This window comes from Oncorhynchus kisutch, linkage group LG19 (genome assembly GCF_002021735.2).
Source record: "Oncorhynchus kisutch isolate 150728-3 linkage group LG19, Okis_V2, whole genome shotgun sequence".
Classification (NCBI taxonomy): domain Eukaryota; kingdom Metazoa; phylum Chordata; class Actinopteri; order Salmoniformes; family Salmonidae; genus Oncorhynchus; species Oncorhynchus kisutch.
Genome location: NC_034192.2, coordinates 62,516,508 through 62,536,262, shown reverse-complemented (window position 1 = coordinate 62,536,262; position 19,755 = coordinate 62,516,508). Strand labels below are relative to the sequence as shown.

At 42.6% G+C, this 19,755-nt stretch overlaps 1 protein-coding gene across 1 annotated transcript in view; it reads left to right on the top strand.

Annotated features, from left to right (window-relative positions):
• Positions 1-17,216, top strand: part of LOC109910218 (neuroblast differentiation-associated protein AHNAK) — a 42,074-nt gene extending 24,858 nt beyond the window's left edge. Inside the window, exons 6-7 of the mRNA XM_031798263.1 lie at positions 118-8,344; positions 8,483-17,216. Coding sequence (XP_031654123.1) covers positions 118-8,344; positions 8,483-16,056 — 15,801 coding nt within the window. The 3' untranslated portion in view covers positions 16,057-17,216. The remainder of the gene's footprint in view (positions 1-117; positions 8,345-8,482) is intronic.
• The last annotated feature ends 2,539 nt before the right edge of the window (positions 17,217-19,755 follow it).

The following is a 19,755-nucleotide window of genomic DNA, read 5'->3' as shown; positions in this document are numbered from 1 at the left end:
CAAATGATCAATAAGTCTTCTCAAATAGACTAAATTCCATATAGAATGTTCATAACGTATTACCTAAAGATAATAAATTCATGAATTACTGATTTCACCTTCTTTTGATGAGAACAGAGTGGGGATGATGAAGATTACAAGAGAATATATTCCAAGAAGATTAAGCCCCGGCTGAAGTCTGAGGATCTGGCGGAGGGCGTGGACGTCCGTACAGAGCGTCACAGCAGCACCAGCACTGACGGCAGCACGATCACTACCATCACCCGTCGCATCACTACCTACACTGTGGACATGCCAGAGGGCGTGGACGAGCAGCTTGATCTAACCAGCCCAGAGTTTAAAGGGCAACGGTACGAGCAGTCAGGAGGGGGCAGCTCGTCTCAAATCCGAGTTTTACACGGAAGCGGAAGCTCTTCAGGTGTAGCAGGTGGATTGGAGGGGGGGGATTTTGAACTAGGAGGTGATGGTGTTTCCTTCACTGGGCCGGATGTAACTAGCTCTTCTGAGAAGCACTGGAGCACTGGAGGGGTGAAGACCACCACTGTTACAAGGCAGATAGAGGGGGGAGATGGTGGAGCAGCAGGGATCAGATTCAAAGGATCTAGCTTTGGGATGCCTGGGGCGAAGGGTCAGCGGGAGTTTGGCCTCTATAGAGGGGGTGAGCAGGGGGAGCAGGGGGGCTTTCAGGTTTCAGGTGACTCAGCTGACTACCAGGCAGGATCAGTCAATGTCACGGCACCTGGAAAAACAACAAATATTTCATCCAGCTCCATATCAATGGGTAAAGGGGAGGTGAGAGGAGTAGACGTTCATTTGCCTGGTAGAGGCAGTGCAGACTGGCAGGGTAGGGTCGGAGGTTCAGTACCTGGAATAACCATTAGTGATCAACAGGTGAGAGGGTCTGGGAGCGTAGGTCTCTCGAGAGGCAACCAGGGTGGGGTTTCCTTACCCAACATGCCAGGCATTGATACAGGCTTGAATGGGGGCAAGATATCAACAGACATAAGAGTGCCAACACTTGACATCAATACAGGCATGAAGGAGTCTGGCTCAGTGAAAATGTCTGTAAAAGAAACAACAATGGAAAGCAAACTCAAAGGTGGCATCAAAATGCCATCATTTGGACTGAACACTGGAGGTGCAGAAAGCGATGGAGATGTTAAACTACGGAAGGTCAAGGGTAGTGTAGATGTTTCGGTACCTGGTGTAGATGTAGATTTATCAGGCGCATCTATGAATATGAAAGGAGGAAAGACGATAGGTGGTGTTGCCATCAAAGCACCCAAAGTAGACATTAAAGGTTCAGGTGTTGATATAGAAGGTCCAGAAGGCGGATTCAAGATACCCAAAGAAAAGATACCATCATTTGGAGTCAGAGGAGGCGGACTTGAGGGTCCTGGTATCGATGTCAACCTACCAAAAACTGACATTGACATCAGAGCTCCCAAAGTAGACATTGAAGTGCCAGATGTTGACATTGAAGGTTCAGGAGGATTTAAGATGCCAAAGATGAAGATGCCCTCATTTGGAATCAAAGGATCTAAATTGGAGGGTCCAGATATTGATATCAACCTACCAAAAGCTGACATTGACATCAAGGCTCCCAAAGTTGATGTTAAAGGTCCATCAATATCAGGACCAAAGATCTCAATGCCCGATGTGGACTTCAATCTGAAAGGCCCAAAGGTGAAGGGAGATTTGGGTATGTCAGGAGACCTCAAAGCACCCAAGGTAGACATTGAAGGTCCAGATGTTGACATTGAAGGTTCAGGAGGATTTAAGTTGCCGAAGATGAAAATACCCTCATTTGGAATCAAAGGACCCAAAGTTGAGGGAGATGTTGATGTCAAACTACCTAAAGGTGACATTGACATCAAGGGACCTAATGTTAACATCAAAGGTCCAGAACTTGACTTCGAAGGCCCTGATGGGAAAATCAAGGGTCCAAAATTCACGATGCCATCAATGTCAGGCCCAAAGGTCTCAATGCCTGATATGGACATCAATCTGAAAGGTCCAAAGGTGAAGGGAGATGTGGATGTGTCAGTGCCAAAGCTAGAAAGAGACATCAAGGCTCCCAAAGTTGACATTAAAGGTCCATCAATATCAGGACCAAAGATCTCAATGCCCGATGTGGACTTCAATCTGAAAGGCCCAAAGGTGAAGGGAGATTTGGGTATGTCAGGAGACTTCAAAGCACCCAAAGTAGACATTGAAGGTCCAGATGTTGACATTGAAGGTTCAGGAGGATTTAAGATGCCAAAGATGAAGATGCCCTCATTTGGAATCAAAGGATCTAAATTGGAGGGTCCAGATATTGACGTCAACCTACCAAAAGCTGACATTGACATCAAGGCTCCCAAAGTTGATGTTAAAGGTCCATCAATATCAGGACCAAAGATCTCAATGCCCGATGTGGACTTCAATCTGAAAGGCCCAAATGTGAAGGGAGATTTGGGTATGTCAGGAGACTTCAAAGCACCCAAAGTAGACATTGAAGGTCCAGATGTTGACATTGAAGGTTCAGGAGGATTTAAGATGCCAAAGATGAAGATGCCCTCATTTGGAATCAAAGGATCTAAATTGGAGGGTCCAGATATTGATGTCAACCTACCAAAAGCTGACATTGACATCAAGGCTCCCAATGTTGATGTTAAAGGTCCATCAATATCAGGACCAAAGATCTCAACGCCCGATGTGGACTTCAATCTGAAAGGCCCAAAGGTGAAGGGAGATTTGGGTATGTCAGGAGACTTCAAAGCACCCAAAGTAGACATTGAAGGTCCAGATGTTGACATTGAAGGTTCAGGAGGATTTAAGATGCCAAAGATGAAGATGCCCTCATTTGGAATCAAAGGATCTAAATTGGAGGGTCCAGATATTGATGTCAACCTACCAAAAGCTGACATTGACATCAAGGCTCCCAAAGTTGATGTTAAAGGTCCATCAATATCAGGACCAAAGATCTCAATGCCCGATGTGGACTTCAATCTGAAAGGCCCAAAGGTGAAGGGAGATTTGGGTATGTCAGGAGACCTCAAAGCACCCAAGGTAGACATTGAAGGTCCAGATGTTGACATTGAAGGTTCAGGAGGATTTAAGTTGCCGAAGATGAAAATACCCTCATTTGGAATCAAAGGACCCAAATTTGAGGGAGATGTTGATGTCAAACTACCTAAAGGTGACATTGACATCAAGGGACCTAATGTTAACATCAAAGGTCCAGAACTTGACTTCGAAGGCCCTGATGGGAAAATCAAGGGTCCAAAATTCACGATGCCATCAATGTCAGGCCCAAAGGTCTCAATGCCTGATATGGACATCAATCTGAAAGGTCCAAAGGTGAAGGGAGATGTGGATGTGTCAGTGCCAAAGCTAGAAGGAGACATCAAGGCTCCCAAAGTTGACATTAAAGGTCCATCAATATCAGGACCAAAGATCTCAATGCCCGATGTGGACTTCAATCTGAAAGGCCCAAAGGTGAAGGGAGATTTGGGTATGTCAGGAGATTTCAAAGCACCCAAAGTAGAGGTTGAAGGTCCAGATGTTGACATTGAAGGATCAGGAGGATTTAAGATGCCAAAGATGAAGATGCCCTCATTTGGAATCAAAGGATCTAAATTGGAGGGTCCAGATATTGATGTCAACCTACCAAAAGCTGACATTGACATCAAGGCTCCCAAAGTTGATGTTAAAGGTCCATCAATATCAGGACCAAAGATCTCAATGCCCGATGTGGACTTCAATCTGAAAGGCCCAAAGGTGAAGGGAGATTTGGGTATGTCAGGAGACCTCAAAGCACCCAAAGTAGACATTGAAGGTCCAGATGTTGACATTGAAGGTTCAGGAGGATTTAAGATGCCAAAGATGAAGTTGCCTTCGTTTGGATTCAAGGGATCTAAATTGGAGGGTCCAGATATTGATGTCAACCTACCAAAAGCTGACATTGACATCAAGGCTCCCAAATTTGACATCAAAGGGCCATCAATATCAGGACCAAAGATCTCAATGCCCGATGTGGACTTCAATCTGAAAGACCCAAAGGTGAAGGGGGATTTGGGTATGTCAGGAGACTTCAAAGCACCCAAGGTAGACATTGAAGGTCCAGATGTTGACATTGAAGGTTCAGGAGGATTTAAGTTGCCGAAGATGAAAATACCCTCATTTGGAATCAAAGGACCCAAAGTTGAGGGAGATGTTGATGTCAAACTACCTAAAGGTGACATTGACATCAAGGGACCTAATGTTAACATCAAAGGTCCAGAACTTGACTTCGAAGGCCCTGATGGGAAAATCAAGGGTCCAAAATTCACGATGCCATCAATGTCAGGCCCAAAGGTCTCAATGCCTGATATGGACATCAATCTGAAAGGTCCAAAGGTGAAGGGAGATGTGGATGTGTCAGTGCCAAAGCTAGAAGGAGACATCAAGGCTCCCAAAGTTGACATTAAAGGTCCATCAATATCAGGACCAAAGATCTCAATGCCCGATGTGGACTTCAATCTGAAAGGCCCAAAGGTGAAGGGAGATTTGGGTATGTCAGGAGACTTCAAAGCACCCAAAGTAGAGGTTGAAGGTCCAGATGTTGACATTGAAGGATCAGGAGGATTTAAGATGCCAAAGATGAAGATGCCCTCATTTGGAATCAAAGGATCTAAATTGGAGGGTCCAGATATTGACGTCAACCTACCAAAAGCTGACATTGACATCAAGGCTCCCAAAGTTGATGTTAAAGGTCCATCAATATCAGGACCAAAGATCTCAATGCCCGATGTGGACTTCAATCTGAAAGGCCCAAAGGTGAAGGGAGATTTGGGTATGTCAGGAGACTTCAAAGCACCCAAAGTAGACATTGAAGGTCCAGATGTTGACATTGAAGGTTCAGGAGGATTTAAGATGCCAAAGATGAAGATGCCATCATTTGGAATCAAAGGGCCCAAATTTGAGGGAGATGTTGATGTCAAACTACCTAAAGGTGACATTGACATCAAGGGACCTAATGTTAACATCAAAGGTCCAGAACTTGACTTCGAAGGCCCTGATGGGAAAATCAAGGGTCCAAAATTCAAGATGCCATCAATGTCAGGCCCAAACATCTCAATGCCTGATATGGACATCAATCTTAAAGGTCCAAAGGTGAAGGGAGATGTGGATGTGTCAGTGCCAAAGCTAGAAGGAGACATCAAGGCTTCCAAAGTTGACATTAAAGGTCCATCAATATCAGGACCAAAGATCTCAATGCCCGATGTGGACTTCAATCTGAAAGGCCCAAAGGTGAAGGGAGATTTGGGTATGTCAGGAGACTTCAAAGCACCCAAAGTAGACATTGAAGGTCCAGATGTTGACATTGAAGGTTCAGGAGGATTTAAGATGCCAAAGATGAAGATGCCCTCATTTGGAATCAAAGGATCTAAATTGGAGGGTCCAGATATTGAAGTCAACCTACCAAAAGCTGACATTGACATCAAGGCTCCCAAAGTTGACATTAAAGGGCCATCAATATCAGGACCAAAGATCTCAATGCCTGATGTGGACTTCAATCTGAAAGGCCCAAAGGTGAAGGGGGATTTGGGTATGTCAGGAGACCTCAATGCACCCAAGGTAGACATTGAAGGTCCAGATGTTGACATTGGAGGTTCAGGAGGATTTAAGATGCCAAAGATGAAGATGCCATCATTTGGAATCAAAGGGCCCAAATTTGAGGGAGATGTTGATGTCAAACTACCTAAAGGTGACATTGACATCAAGGGACCTAACGTTAACATCAAAGGTCCAGAACTTGACTTCGAAGGCCCTGATGGGAAAATCAAGGGTCCAAAATTCAAGATGCCATCAATGTCAGGCCCAAACATCTCAATGCCTGATATGGACATAAATCTGAAAGGTCCAAAGGTGAAGGGAGATGTGGATGTGTCAGTGCCAAAGCTAGAAGGAGACATCAAGGCTCCCAAAGTTGACATTAAAGGGCCATCAATATCAGGAACAAAGATCTCAATGCCCGATGTGGACTTCAATCTAAAAGGCCCAAAGGTGAAGGGAGATTTGGGTATGTCAGGAGACGTCAAAGCACCCGAAGTAGACATTGAAGGTCCAGATGTTGACATTGAAGGTTCAGGAGGATTTAAGATGCCAAAGATGAAGATGCCCTCATTTGGAATCAAAGGATCTAAATTGGAGGGTCCAGATATTGATGTCAACCTACCAAAAGCTGACATTGACATCAAGGCTCCCAAAGTTGACATCAAAGGGCCATCAATATCAGGACCAAAGATCTCAATGCCCGATGTGGACTTCAATCTGAAAGGCCCAAAGGTGAAGGGAGATGTGGGTATGTCAGGAGACCTCAAAGCACCCAAAGTAGACATTGATTGTCCAGATGTTGACATTGAAGGATCAGGAGGATTTAAGATGCCAAAGGTGAAGATGCCCTCATTTGGAATCAAAGGACCCAAAATTGAGGGAGATGTTGATGTCAAACTACCTAAAGGTGACATTGACATCAAGGGACCTAATGTTAACATCAAAGGTCCAGAACTTGACTTCGAAGGCCCTGATGGGAAAATCAAGGGTCCAAAATTCACGATGCCATCAATGTCAGGCCCAAAGGTCTCAATGCCTGATATGGACATCAATCTGAAAGGTCCAAAGGTGAAGGGAGATGTAGATGTGTCAGTGCCAAAGCTAGAAGGAGACATCAAGGCTCCCAAAGTTGACATTAAAGGGCCATCAATATCAGGAACAAAGATCTCAATGCCCGATGTGGACTTCAATCTGAAAGGTCCCAAGCTGAAGGGAGATGTGGATGTGTCAGTGCCAAAGATAAAAGGAGACATCAAATCACCGAAAGTAGACATTGAAGGTCCAGATGTTGACTTTGAAGGATCAGGAGGATTTAAGATGCCAAAGATGAAGATGCCCTCATTTGGAATCAAAGGATCTAATTTGGAGGGTCCAGATATTGATGTCAACCTACCAAAAGCTGACATTGACATCAAGGCTCCCAAAGTTGACATTAAAGGTCCATCAATATCTGGACCAAAGATCTCAATGCCCGATGTAGACTTCAATCTAAAAGGGCCGAAGGTGAAGGGAGAGGTGGATGTGTCATTGCCAAAGATGAAAGGCGACCTCAAAGCACCCAAAGCAGACATTGAAGGACCAGATGTTGACATTGAAGGTTCAGGAGGAATTAAAATGCCAAAGATGAAGATGCCATCTATGTCTGGCCCCAAAATGTCAATGCCTGATGTTGATTTCAGTCTCAAAGGGCCAAAGTTCAAAGGGGGAGTTGAGGGAGAAATGAGTACACCCAAAGCTGAATTTGAAGGATTGGATATCTCAGTAGAGAGTCCAGACATTGCACCAAAGAAGTCTAAGTTCAAAATGCCAAAGTTTGGATTCAAAGGGCCCAAAGTCAAGTCTCCTGAGGTTGATGTAAAGCTAGCAAAAGCAGATATCAAAATCAAAGCACCGAAAGGTCCAGACCTTGACCTTGACCTTGACATTGGGGCTACCAGCCCTAAAGTCAAAGGATCCAAATTCAAAATGCCTAAATTTGGATTCAAAAGCCCGAAGGTAGAGATGCCAGATGTAGATATTAATCTTCCTAAAGCTGACATTGACTTCAAGGGACCCAATGTCGATATTAAAGGTCCTCATATTGACATTGAAAGTCCTGATGGCAAAATCAAGGGACCAAAAAACAAGATGCCATCAATATCAGGACCAAAGATCTCTATGCCTGATGTGGACTTCAACCTGAAAGGTCCAAAGGTGAAAGGAGATGTGAATGTTTCAGTCCCCAAGATCGAAGGAGACATCAAAGGTCCAAACGTAGACATTGAAGGTCCAGATGGTAAAATCAAAGGGCCGAAATTCAAGATACCATCAATATCTGGACCAAACATCTCAATGCCTGACATGGACTTCAATCTGAAAGGTCCAAAGATGAAGGGAGATGTGGATCTGTCAGGAAACCTCAAAGCACCCAAAGTAGACATTGAAGGTCCAGATGTTGACATTGAAGGTTCAGGAGGATTTAAGATGCCAAAGATGAAGATGCCCTCATTTGGAATCAAAGTACCCAAAGTTGAGGGAGATTTTGATGTCAATCTACCTAAAGGCGACATCGACATTGAAGGTCCAGAAATTGACATCGCAGGTCCAGATGGTAAAATCAAAGGGCCGAAATTCAAGATGCCATCAATATCTGGCCCAAACATCTCTATGCCTGATGTGGACTTCAACCTGAAAGGTCCAAAGGTGAAAGGAGATGTGAATGTTTCAGTCCCCAAGATCGAAGGAGACATCAAAGGTCCAAACCTAGACATTGAAGGACCAGATGGTAAAATCAAAGGGTCGAAATTCAAGATGCCATCAATATCAGGACCAAACATCTCAATGCCTGACATGGACTTCAACCTGAAAGGTCCAAAGGTGAAGGGAGATCTGGATATGTCAGGAAACCTCAAAGCACCCAAAGTAGACATTGAAGGTCCAGATGTTGACATTGAAGGTTCAGGAGGATTTAAGATGCCAAAGATGAAGATGCCTTCGTTTGGATTCAAAGGTCCCAAACTTGAGGGTCCAGATATTGATGTCAACCTACCTAAAGCTGACATTGACATCAAGGCTCCCAAAATTGATATTAAAGGTCCAGAACTTGACATTGAAGGGCCAGATGGTAAAATCAAAGGGCCAAAATTCAAGATGCCATCAATATCAGGACCAAACATCTCTATGCCTGATGTGGACTTCAACCTGAAAGGTCCAAAGATGAAGGGAGATGTGAATGTTTCAGTCCCCAAGATCGAAGGAGACATCAAAGGTCCAAACCTAGACATTGAAGGTCCAGATGGTAAAATCAAAGGGTCGAAATTCAAGATGCCATCAATATCTGGACCAAACATCTCAATGCCTGACATGGACTTCAACCTGAAAGGTCCAAAGGTGAAGGGAGATCTGGATATGTCAGGAAACCTCAAAGCACCCAAAGTAGACATTGAAGGTCCAGATGTTGACATTGAAGGTTCAGGAGGATTTAAGATGCCAAAGATGAAGATGCCCTCATTTGGATTCAAAGGACCCAAAGTTGAGGGAGATTTTGATGTCAATCTACCTAAAGGCGACATTGACATTGAAGGTCCAGAAATTGACATTGCAGGTCCAGATGGTAAAATCAAAGGGCCGAAATTCAAGATGCCATCAATATCAGGACCAAACATCTCAATGCCTGACATGGACTTCAACCTGAAAGGTCCAAAGATGAAGGGAGATCTGGATATGTCAGGAGACCTCAAAGCACCCAAAGTAGACATTGAAGTTCCAGATGTTGACATTGAAGGTTCAGGTGGATTTAAGATGCCAAAGATGAAGATGCCTTCGTTTGGATTCAAAGGTCCCAAACTTGAGGGTCCAGATATTGATGTCAACCTACCTAAAGCTGACATTGACATCAAGGCTCCCAAAATTGATATTAAATGTCCAGAACTTGACATTGAAGGTCCAGATGGTAAAATCAAAGGGTCGAAATTCAAGATGCCATCAATATCAGGACCAAACATCTCAATGCCTGACATGGACTTCAACCTGAAAGGTCCAAAGATGAAGGGAGATCTGGATATGTCAGGAAACCTCAAAGCACCCAAAGTAGACATTGAAGGTCCAGATGTTGACATTGAAGGTTCAGGAGGATTTAAGATGCCAAAGATGAAGATGCCCTCATTTGGATTCAAAGGACCCAAAGTTGAGGGAGATTTTGATGTCAATCTACCTAAAGGCGACATCGACATTGAAGGTCCAGAAATTGACATTGCAGGTCCAGATGGTAAAATCAAAGGGCCGAAATTCAAGATGCCATCAATATCTGGACCAAACATCTCTATGCCTGATGTGGACTTCAACCTGAAAGGTCCAAAGGTGAAAGGAGATGTGAATGTTTCAGTCCCCAAGATCGAAGGAGACATCAAAGGTCCAAACCTAGACATTGAAGGTCCAGATGGTAAAATCAAAGGGCCGAAATTCAAGATGCCATCAATATCAGGACCAAACATCTCAATGCCTGACATGGACTTCAACCTGAAAGGTCCAAAGATAAAGGGAGATCTGGATATGTCAGGAAACCTCAAAGCACCCAAAGTAGACATTGAAGGTCCAGATGTTGACATTGAAGGTTCAGGAGGATTTAAGATGCCAAAGATGAAGATGCCTTCGTTTGGATTCAAAGGTCCCAAACTTGAGGGTCCAGATATTGATGTCAACCTACCTAAAGCTGACATTGACATCAAGGCTCCCAAATTTGATATTAAAGGTCCAGAACTTGACATTGAAGGTCCAGATGGTAAAATCAAAGGGACAAAATTCAAGATGCCATCAATATCTGGACCAAAGATCTCTATGCCTGATGTGGACTTCAACCTGAAAGGTCCAAAGGTGAAAGGAGATGTGAATGTTTCAGTCCCCAAGATCGAAGGAGACATCAAAGGTCCAAACCTAGACATTGAAGGTCCAGATGGTAAAATCAAAGGGTCGAAATTCAAGATGCCATCAATATCAGGACCAAACATCTCAATGCCTGACATGGACTTCAACCTGAAAGGTCCAAAGATGAAGGGAGATCTGGATATGTCAGGAAACCTCAAAGCACCCAAAGTAGACATTGAAGGTCCAGATGTTGACATTGAAGGTTCAGGAGGATTTAAGATGCCAAAGATGAAGATGCCTTCATTTGGATTCAAAGGACCCAAAGTTGAGGGAGATTTTGATGTCAATCTACCTAAAGGCGACATTGACATTGAAGGTCCAGAAATTGACATTGCAGGTCCAGATGGTAAAATCAAAGGGTCGAAATTCAAGATGCCATCAATATCTGGACCAAAGATCTCTATGCCTGATGTGGACTTCAACCTGAAAGGTCCAAAGATGAAGGGAGATCTGGATATGTCAGGAAACCTCAAAGCACCCAAAGTAGACATTGAAGGTCCAGATGTTGACATTGAAGGTTCAGGAGGATTTAAGATGCCAAAGATGAAGATGCCTTCGTTTGGAATCAAAGGACCCAAAGTTGAGGGAGATTTTGATGTCAATCTACCTAAAGGCGACATTGACATTGAAGGTCCAGAAATTGACATTGAAGGTCCAGATGGTAAAATCAAAGGGCCGAAATTCAAGATGCCATCAATGTCAGGACCAAACATCTCAATGCCTGACATGGACTTCAACCTGAAAGGTCCAAAGATGAAGGGAGATCTGGATATGTCAGGAAACCTCAAAGCACCCAAAGTAGACATTGAAGGTCCAGATGTTGACATTGAAGGTTCAGGAGGATTCAAGATGCCAAAGATGAAGATGCCTTCGTTTGGATTCAAAGGTCCCAAACTTGAGGGTCCAGATATTGATGTCAACCTACCTAAAGCTGACATTGACATCAAGGCTCCCAAAATCGATATTAAAGGTCCAGAACTTGACATTGAAGGTCCAGATGGTAAAATCAAAGGGACAAAATTCAAGATGCCATCAATATCTGGACCAAAGATCTCTATGCCTGATGTGGACTTCAACCTGAAAGGTCCAAAGGTGAAAGGAGATGTGAATGTTTCAGTCCCCAAGATCGAAGGAGACATCAAAGGTCCAAACCTAGACATTGAAGGTCCAGATGGTAAAATCAAAGGGCCGAAATTCAAGATGCCATCAATATCAGGACCAAACATCTCAATGCCTGACATGGACTTCAACCTGAAAGGTCCAAAGATGAAGGGAGATCTGGATATGTCAGGAAACCTCAAAGCACCCAAAGTAGACATTGAAGGTCCAGATGTTGACATTGAAGGTTCAGGAGGATTTAAGATGCCAAAGATGAAGATGCCTTCGTTTGGATTCAAAGGACCCAAAGTTGAGGGAGATTTTGATGTCAATCTACCTAAAGGCGACATTGACATTGAAGGTCCAGAATTTGACATTGCAGGTCCAGATGGTAAAATCAAAGGGTCGAAATTCAAGATGCCATCAATATCTGGACCAAAGATCTCTATGCCTGATGTGGACTTCAACCTGAAAGGTCCAAAGATGAAGGGAGATCTGGATATGTCAGGAAACCTCAAAGCACCCAAAGTAGACATTGAAGGTCCAGAAATTGACATTGAAGGTCCAGATGGTAAAATCAAAGGGCCGAAATTCAAGATGCCATCAATGTCAGGACCAAACATCTCAATGCCTGACATGGACTTCAACCTGAAAGGTCCAAAGATGAAGGGAGATCTGGATATGTCAGGAAACCTCAAAGCACCCAAAGTAGACATTGAAGGTCCAGATGTTGACATTGAAGGTTCAGGAGGATTCAAGATGCCAAAGATGAAGATGCCTTCGTTTGGATTCAAAGGTCCCAAACTTGAGGGTCCAGATATTGATGTCAACCTACCTAAAGCTGACATTGACATCAAGGCTCCCAAAATCGATATTAAAGGTCCAGAACTTGACATTGAAGGTCCAGATGGTAAAATCAGAGGGACAAAATTCAAGATGCCATCAATATCTGGACCAAAGATCTCTATGCCTGATGTGGACTTCAACCTGAAAGGTCCAAAGGTGAAAGGAGATGTGAATGTTTCAGTCCCCAAGATCGAAGGAGACATCAAAGGTCCAAACCTAGACATTGAAGGTCCAGATGGTAAAATCAAAGGGCCGAAATTCAAGATGCCATCAATATCAGGACCAAACATCTCAATGCCTGACATGGACTTCAACCTGAAAGGTCCAAAGATGAAGGGAGATCTGGATATGTCAGGAAACCTCAAAGCACCCAAAGTAGACATTGAAGGTCCAGATGTTGACATTGAAGGTTCAGGAGGATTTAAGATGCCAAAGATGAAGATGCCTTCGTTTGGATTCAAAGGACCCAAAGTTGAGGGAGATTTTGATGTCAATCTACCTAAAGGCGACATTGACATTGAAGGTCCAGAAATTGACATTGCAGGTCCAGATGGTAAAATCAAAGGGTCGAAATTCAAGATGCCATCAATATCTGGACCAAAGATCTCTATGCCTGATGTGGACTTCAACCTGAAAGGTCCAAAGATGAAGGGGGATCTGGATATGTCAGGAAACCTCAAAGCACCCAAAGTAGACATTGAAGGTCCAGATATTGACATTGAAGGTTCAGGAGGATTTAAGATGCCAAAGATGAAGATGCCTTCGTTTGGAATCAAAGGACCCAAAGTTGAGGGAGATTTTGATGTCAATCTACCTAAAGGCGACATTGACATTGAAGGTCCAGAAATTGACATTGAAGGTCCAGATGGTAAAATCAAAGGGCCGAAATTCAAGATGCCATCAATATCTGGACCAAAGATCTCTATGCCTGATGTGGACTTCAACCTGAAAGGTCCAAAAGTGAAAGGAGATGTGAATGTTTCAGTCCCCAAGATCGAAGGAGACATCAAAGGTCCAAACCTAGACATTGAAGGTCCAGATGGTAAAATCAAAGGGCCGAAATTCAAGATGCCATCAATATCAGGACCAAACATCTCAATGCCTGACATGGACTTCAACCTGAAAGGTCCAAAGATGAAGGGAGATCTGGATATGTCAGGAAACCTCAAAGCACCCAAAGTAGACATTGAGGGTCCAGATGTTGACATTGAAGGTTCAGGAGGATTTAAGATGCCAAAGATGAAGATGCCTTCGTTTGGATTCAAAGGTCCCAAACTTGAGGGTCCAGATATTGATGTCAACCTACCTAAAGCTGACATTGACATCAAGGCTCCCAAAATTGACATTAAAGGTCCAGAACTTGACATTGAAGGTCCAGATGGTAAAATCAAAGGGCCGAAATTCAAGATGCCATCAATATCTGGTCCAAACATCTCAATGCCTGACATGGACTTCAACCTCAAAGGTCCAAAGATGAAGGGAGATCTGGATATGTCAGGAAACCTCAAAGCACCCAAAGTAGACATTGAAGGTCCAGATGTTGACATCGAAGGTTCAGGAGGATTTAAGATGCCAAAGATGAAGATGCCTTCGTTTGGACTAAAAGGACCCAAAGTTGAGGGAGATTTTGATGTCAAAATACCTAAAGGCGACATTGACATTGAAATTCCAGAAATTGACATTGAAGGTCCAGATGGTAAAATCAAAGGGCCGAAATTCAAAATGCCATCAATATCTGGACCAAACATCTCAATGCCTGACATGGACTTCAACCTGAAAGGTCCAAAGGTGAAGGGAGATCTGGATATGTCAGGAAACCTCAAAGCACCCAAAGTAGACATTGAATGTCCAGATGTTGACATTGAAGGTTCAGGAGGATTTAAGATGCCAAAGATGAAGATGCCCTCATTTGGATTCAAAGGCCCTAAACTTGAGGGTCCAGATATTGATTGCAACCTACCTAAAGCTGATATTGACCTCAAGGGACCGAATATTGACATTTCACGTCCAGATCTCAACCTCAGAGGCCCTGATGCTAAGTTGTCCGGTGGACCCCTTGATATGGGAAGTCCCAGTTTCAGTTTTGACAAACCAGATGTTAAGTTTCCTAAGTTCAAAGGTCCCACATTTGGTATTAGGTCACCTGAAGTTGAAGGGCCTGAACTGAATATTTCTCACGGAAAGATGGATGTGAAGGCACCTGAGGTTGACCTTAACCTAGGGGATGCAAATATCAAAGGACCTAAATTCAAAGCACCAAAGATCCATATGGGAGGCAAGAGCCCCAAATTAGATGTTAATTTGCCAGAGGTCGACAGTAGTCTAGAAGCCCCTGATGTTGACGTTCATGTCAAAGGAAAGAAAGGCAAATTCAAACTACCCAAAATCAAAGGGAAAGCAAAGAAACCTGATGTCGATATTGACCTTGAAACATCAGGTGTAGATTTAGATGTTGACTCTCCTGAGCTTCACCTGAAAGGAGCTAAAGTTAAGAAACCTTTCTTTGGAAGACTTCATTTCCCCGATGTGGAATTTGATGTAAAATCTCCCAAAGTTAAAGGTGATGGCTCTCTGTCTGGTGGCTTGTCATCTGGGAGTCTACAAGCCAATATTGAGGCACCAGATCTAAACGTGCAAGTCCCAGATGTAAAAACTAAGTCTAACATAAGATTTCCAGGGATGAAAATCAAAGGGCCCCAGGTGAATGTACCTGATGTTGATGTAAATGTGAACAGGAAAAATCTGAAAGGAGAGGCAAGCCTTTCAGGAGATTTAAAAGGTCCTAAGATAGATATTGGAGGAGGGGGAGGAAGAGTAGATGTTGACTCAAATGTGTCAGGATACAGTGGACTACATTTCCCAGAGGGACACGTATCATTCCCCAAAATCAATGTTCCAAAGTACCATGGGCCAGAGATGGGAGAAGATGTTGATGCAGGATCAAGAGCAGGGGCAGGGGCAACAGTGCGGGGTGGAAAGATTGATGTGCAGGCTCCTTCGGTTAGTGGTAGTTCTCCGAGCCTGGAGCTGCACAGTGGTGAGAAAGTAAAGGTCAAGATGCCAAGGTTCGGTTTTGGCAAGTCAAAAGCAAAGGGAGGTAGTGCAGTAGATCTTAGCTTTCAGGGGCCGGACGCAGAACTGGGAGCCGGTGGCGGCGTTAAGGGCTCCAAAGAGTTGAGTTTAAGTCATGGGGAGTTAGTAAGTGGCAAGTTGTCTGTAGAGGGAGGATCTGGGCATAGTGTGTCCCCTAAGAGCAAGTCAGCCTCACTGGATCTTTTTAAGAAATCAAGGCATCGGTCTTCCTCTGTGGCGAGTGACGAGGGAGATCTGGCTGTGTCTTCCCCCTCAAGTCACTTAAGTGCTGAGGGTGGTGACATCTCTGTAGATGTTGGGAGGGCCAAGGTGAAAGGAAAGAAGTTAAAGTTTGGCACCTTTGGTGGTTTTGGCTCAAAGTCAAAGGGCTCATATGAAGTGCGACTGGGTGAAGATAGTGAAGAGAGAGTTGAGGCAAGTGGTGTATCTCTCCCCTCCAAAAAGTCTAGAATCTCTTCATCCTCTAGCAGCGACAGTGGGTCTAGAGGTGGTTTCCGTTTCCCAAAACTCGAGTTGTCTGTGTCACCAAAGAAATGATGAATTGTGAGGATAATTATAAACTACAACCCAATTGTCTGTTCCATGTACACAACACCCCTATCTGCTCAAGTTTTTAAACTTGACAGATGAGTTCACATCTCATCTCAATGTAACATTACGTGTGTGTTATTCCCTTCGGGCTTTCTCCACACATTTTACTTATTACATATGGGGTAGATGACATTGTTCAGACTACAATTTAACTGTAAATAAGATGAATCTGTATTGTATTATTAAGTATTGTCTTTTGTACATAGTCAAAATTTATTGAACTTATTACCATCTCACCAAATTCATACCAATAGTGCCTCACATGTTTAGTCCAAGTGTTGCATTGCATTCTTTTAAAAATGCATTTAGTTAAGATTAGCTGTGGTATTTTTGTATCCAGACGGGGTCTATTGCACAAACATAGTTTAGATTCAATTGTTATTTTGAAGAAAAGTATGTTTATATACACAGACAACAACTACTTTTCGTTTTTATGTATGAAATGATTTACATTTGTTTTTGAAGCTTTGGATATATAATCGTTGCAGAAGCATATTTACTCAACATAGAGCAGGGCCCTGTATAACATTCTATCAAGAGTGACAATGCTATTAGAGACCATAATTGAAAATAAAAGCAATGTTTATGTACTCTATAAACTCTATTAACAGCTGTTGTTAATCTTTGAGAGAGAGAATGTCCTTTTTAATTTAATTAGTATTTAATTTTTTTTTTTTTACATCCATTTGATTACTACTATTTGTCCATTTTTCCCTTCAACACCTTTAATTAGAATTCTACTCAAATGAAAAAATAGTACAACTGATGCTGAAGAATCCATTTTGTATTTTTTTAAATGTTTTATTCTTGTACAATCAAGTAATGTAAAGAAACAGAATAACAGAAGCAAATTGTGTTTTTAACGAAGACATTGTCTTACATTCAGATGGATCTCTCTCTCTCTCTCTCAATGTCTCTCTATTTCTCTCCCTCACTGTCTCACTTAATGTAAGTCTCTGGTGTTTTGGTTATACTAAAGAAAATATATGACTATCATGAATAAAGAGTCACGCTGTATTCTTTTTTTGTTGTTGCACCTTTTATAGGTAAACAAATATCTGTGTTTCATTCTGCAAAATAAATCTAATAAACGGTTAAGATACCAATTGTCCCCTGATTTATTTCATAACACCGTCTTCCTCATCCTCACCCCATAGTTACCAATGATATTACACAACCTAATGTGTTTAGACATACAGCAAATATACAACATGGAAAATCCCATACGAAGGAAAAGTCTGTGAGGAAATCACACCGAGGGCCTTCAGGGTACGGGGGCCATTCAGCCACACCCCTTTGAGAGGGCTACAGGCCTTTGAGAGGGCCACACCCCTTTGAGAGGGCCACAGGCCTTTGAGAGGGCCACACCCCTTTGAGAGGGCCACACCCCTTTGAGAGGATCTGTATGGAAAGAGCATGATCCATGGTGATAACTTAACATTGAACATTTTAACACCATTATTGGCAAAGAGGAGTATGCAGAGTTGCGGTTAACTTCTTAAGAAATAACTATAAGGCCTGCATCCCCTATTCCCTATTATTATAGTGCACTGCTTTTGACCAGAGCCCGGATCAAAAGTAGTGCACTATATACAAATCAACTACATTTTACATGCGCCAAATCCCACCGGATGTAGGTAGATCTTACAGTGAAATGCTGAATACAACAGGTGTAGTTAGATCTTACAGTGAAATGCTGAATACAACAGGTGTAGGTAGATCTTACAGTGAAATGCTGAATACAACAGGTGTAGTAGACCTTACAGTGAAATGCTGAATACAACAGGTGTAGGTAGATCTTACAGTGAAATGCTGAATACAACAGGTGTAGTAGACCTTACAGTGAAATGCTGTATACAACAGGTGTAGTAGACCTTACAGTGAAATGCTGTATACAACAGGTGTAGTAGACCTTACAGTGAAATGCTGAATACAACAGGTATAGTAGACCTTACAGTGAAATGCTGTATACAACAGGTGTAGTAGATCTTACAGTGAAATGCTGAATACAACAGGTGTAGTAGACCTTACAGTGAAATGCTGAATACAACAGGTGTAGTAGACCTTACAGTGAAATGCTGAATACAACAGGTGTAGTAGACCTTACAGTGAAATGCTGAGTACAACAGGTGTAGTAGACCTTACAGTGAAATGCTGAATACAACAGGTGTAGTAGACCTCACAGTGAAATGCTGAATACAACAGGTGTAGTAGACCTTACAGTGAAATGCTGAATACAACAGGTGTAGTAGACCTCACAGTGAAATGCTGAATACAACAGGTGTAGTAGACCTCACAGTGAAATGCTGAATACAACAGGTGTAGTAGACCTCACAGTGAAATGCTGAATACAACAGGTGTAGTAGACCTTACAGTGAAATGCTGAATACAACAGGTGTAGTAGACCTTACAGTGAAATGCTGAATACAACAGGTGTAGTAGACCTTACAGTGAAATGCTGAATACAACAGGTGTAGTAGACCTTACAGTGAAATGCTGAATACAACAGGTGTAGTAGACCTCACAGTGAAATGCTGAATACAACAGGTGTAGTAGACCTTACAGTGAAATGCTGAGTACAACTGGTGTAGTAGACCTTACAGTGAAATGCTGAGTACAACAGGTGTAGTAGACCTTACAGTGAAATGCTGAATACAACAGGTGTAGTAGACCTTACAGTGAAATGCTGAATACAACAGGTGTAGTAGACCTCACAGTGAAATGCTGAATACAACAGGTGTAGTAGACCTTACAGTGAAATGCTGAATACAACAGGTGTAGTAGACCTCACAGTGAAATGCTGAATACAACAGGTGTAGTAGACCTCACAGTGAAATGCTGAATACAACAGGTGTAGTAGACCTCACAGTGAAATGCTGAATACAACAGGTGTAGTAGACCTTACAGTGAAATGCTGAATACAACAGGTGTAGTAGACCTTAGAGTGAAATTAATTAAATAATAATAAATAATTAAATAAAATTAACCAACAATGTTATAAGAAAAATAAGTGTTAAGAAAGTATTTACTAAATAAACTGAAATAATATAAAATAAATCATAGATTTTTTTTTAACAACAATATAAAAAATTATAAAAAAATTAACAACAATATAACAATAGCGAGGCTATATACAGGGTGTACCAGTACAGAGTCAATGTGGAGGCTATATACAGGGTATTACGGTACAGAGTCAATGTGGAGGCTATATACAGGGTGTACCAGTACAGAGTCAATGTGGAGGCTATATACAGGGTATTACGGTACAGAGTCAATGTGGAGGCTATATACAGGGTATTACGGTACAGAGTCAATGTGGAGGCTATATACAGGGTATTACGGTACAGAGTCAATGTGGAGGCTATATACAGGGTATTACGGTACAGAGTCAATGTGGAGATTATATACAGGGGGTACCAGTACAGAGTCAATGTGGAGGCTATATACAGGGGGGTACCGGTACAGAGTCAATGTGGAGGCTATATACAGGGTATTACGGTACAGAGTCAATGTGGAGGCTATATACAGGGTATTACGGTACAGAGTCAATGTGGAGGCTATATACAGGGTGTTACGGTACAGAGTCAATGTGGAGGCTATATACAGGGGGTACTGGTACAGAGTCAATGTGGAGGCTATATACAG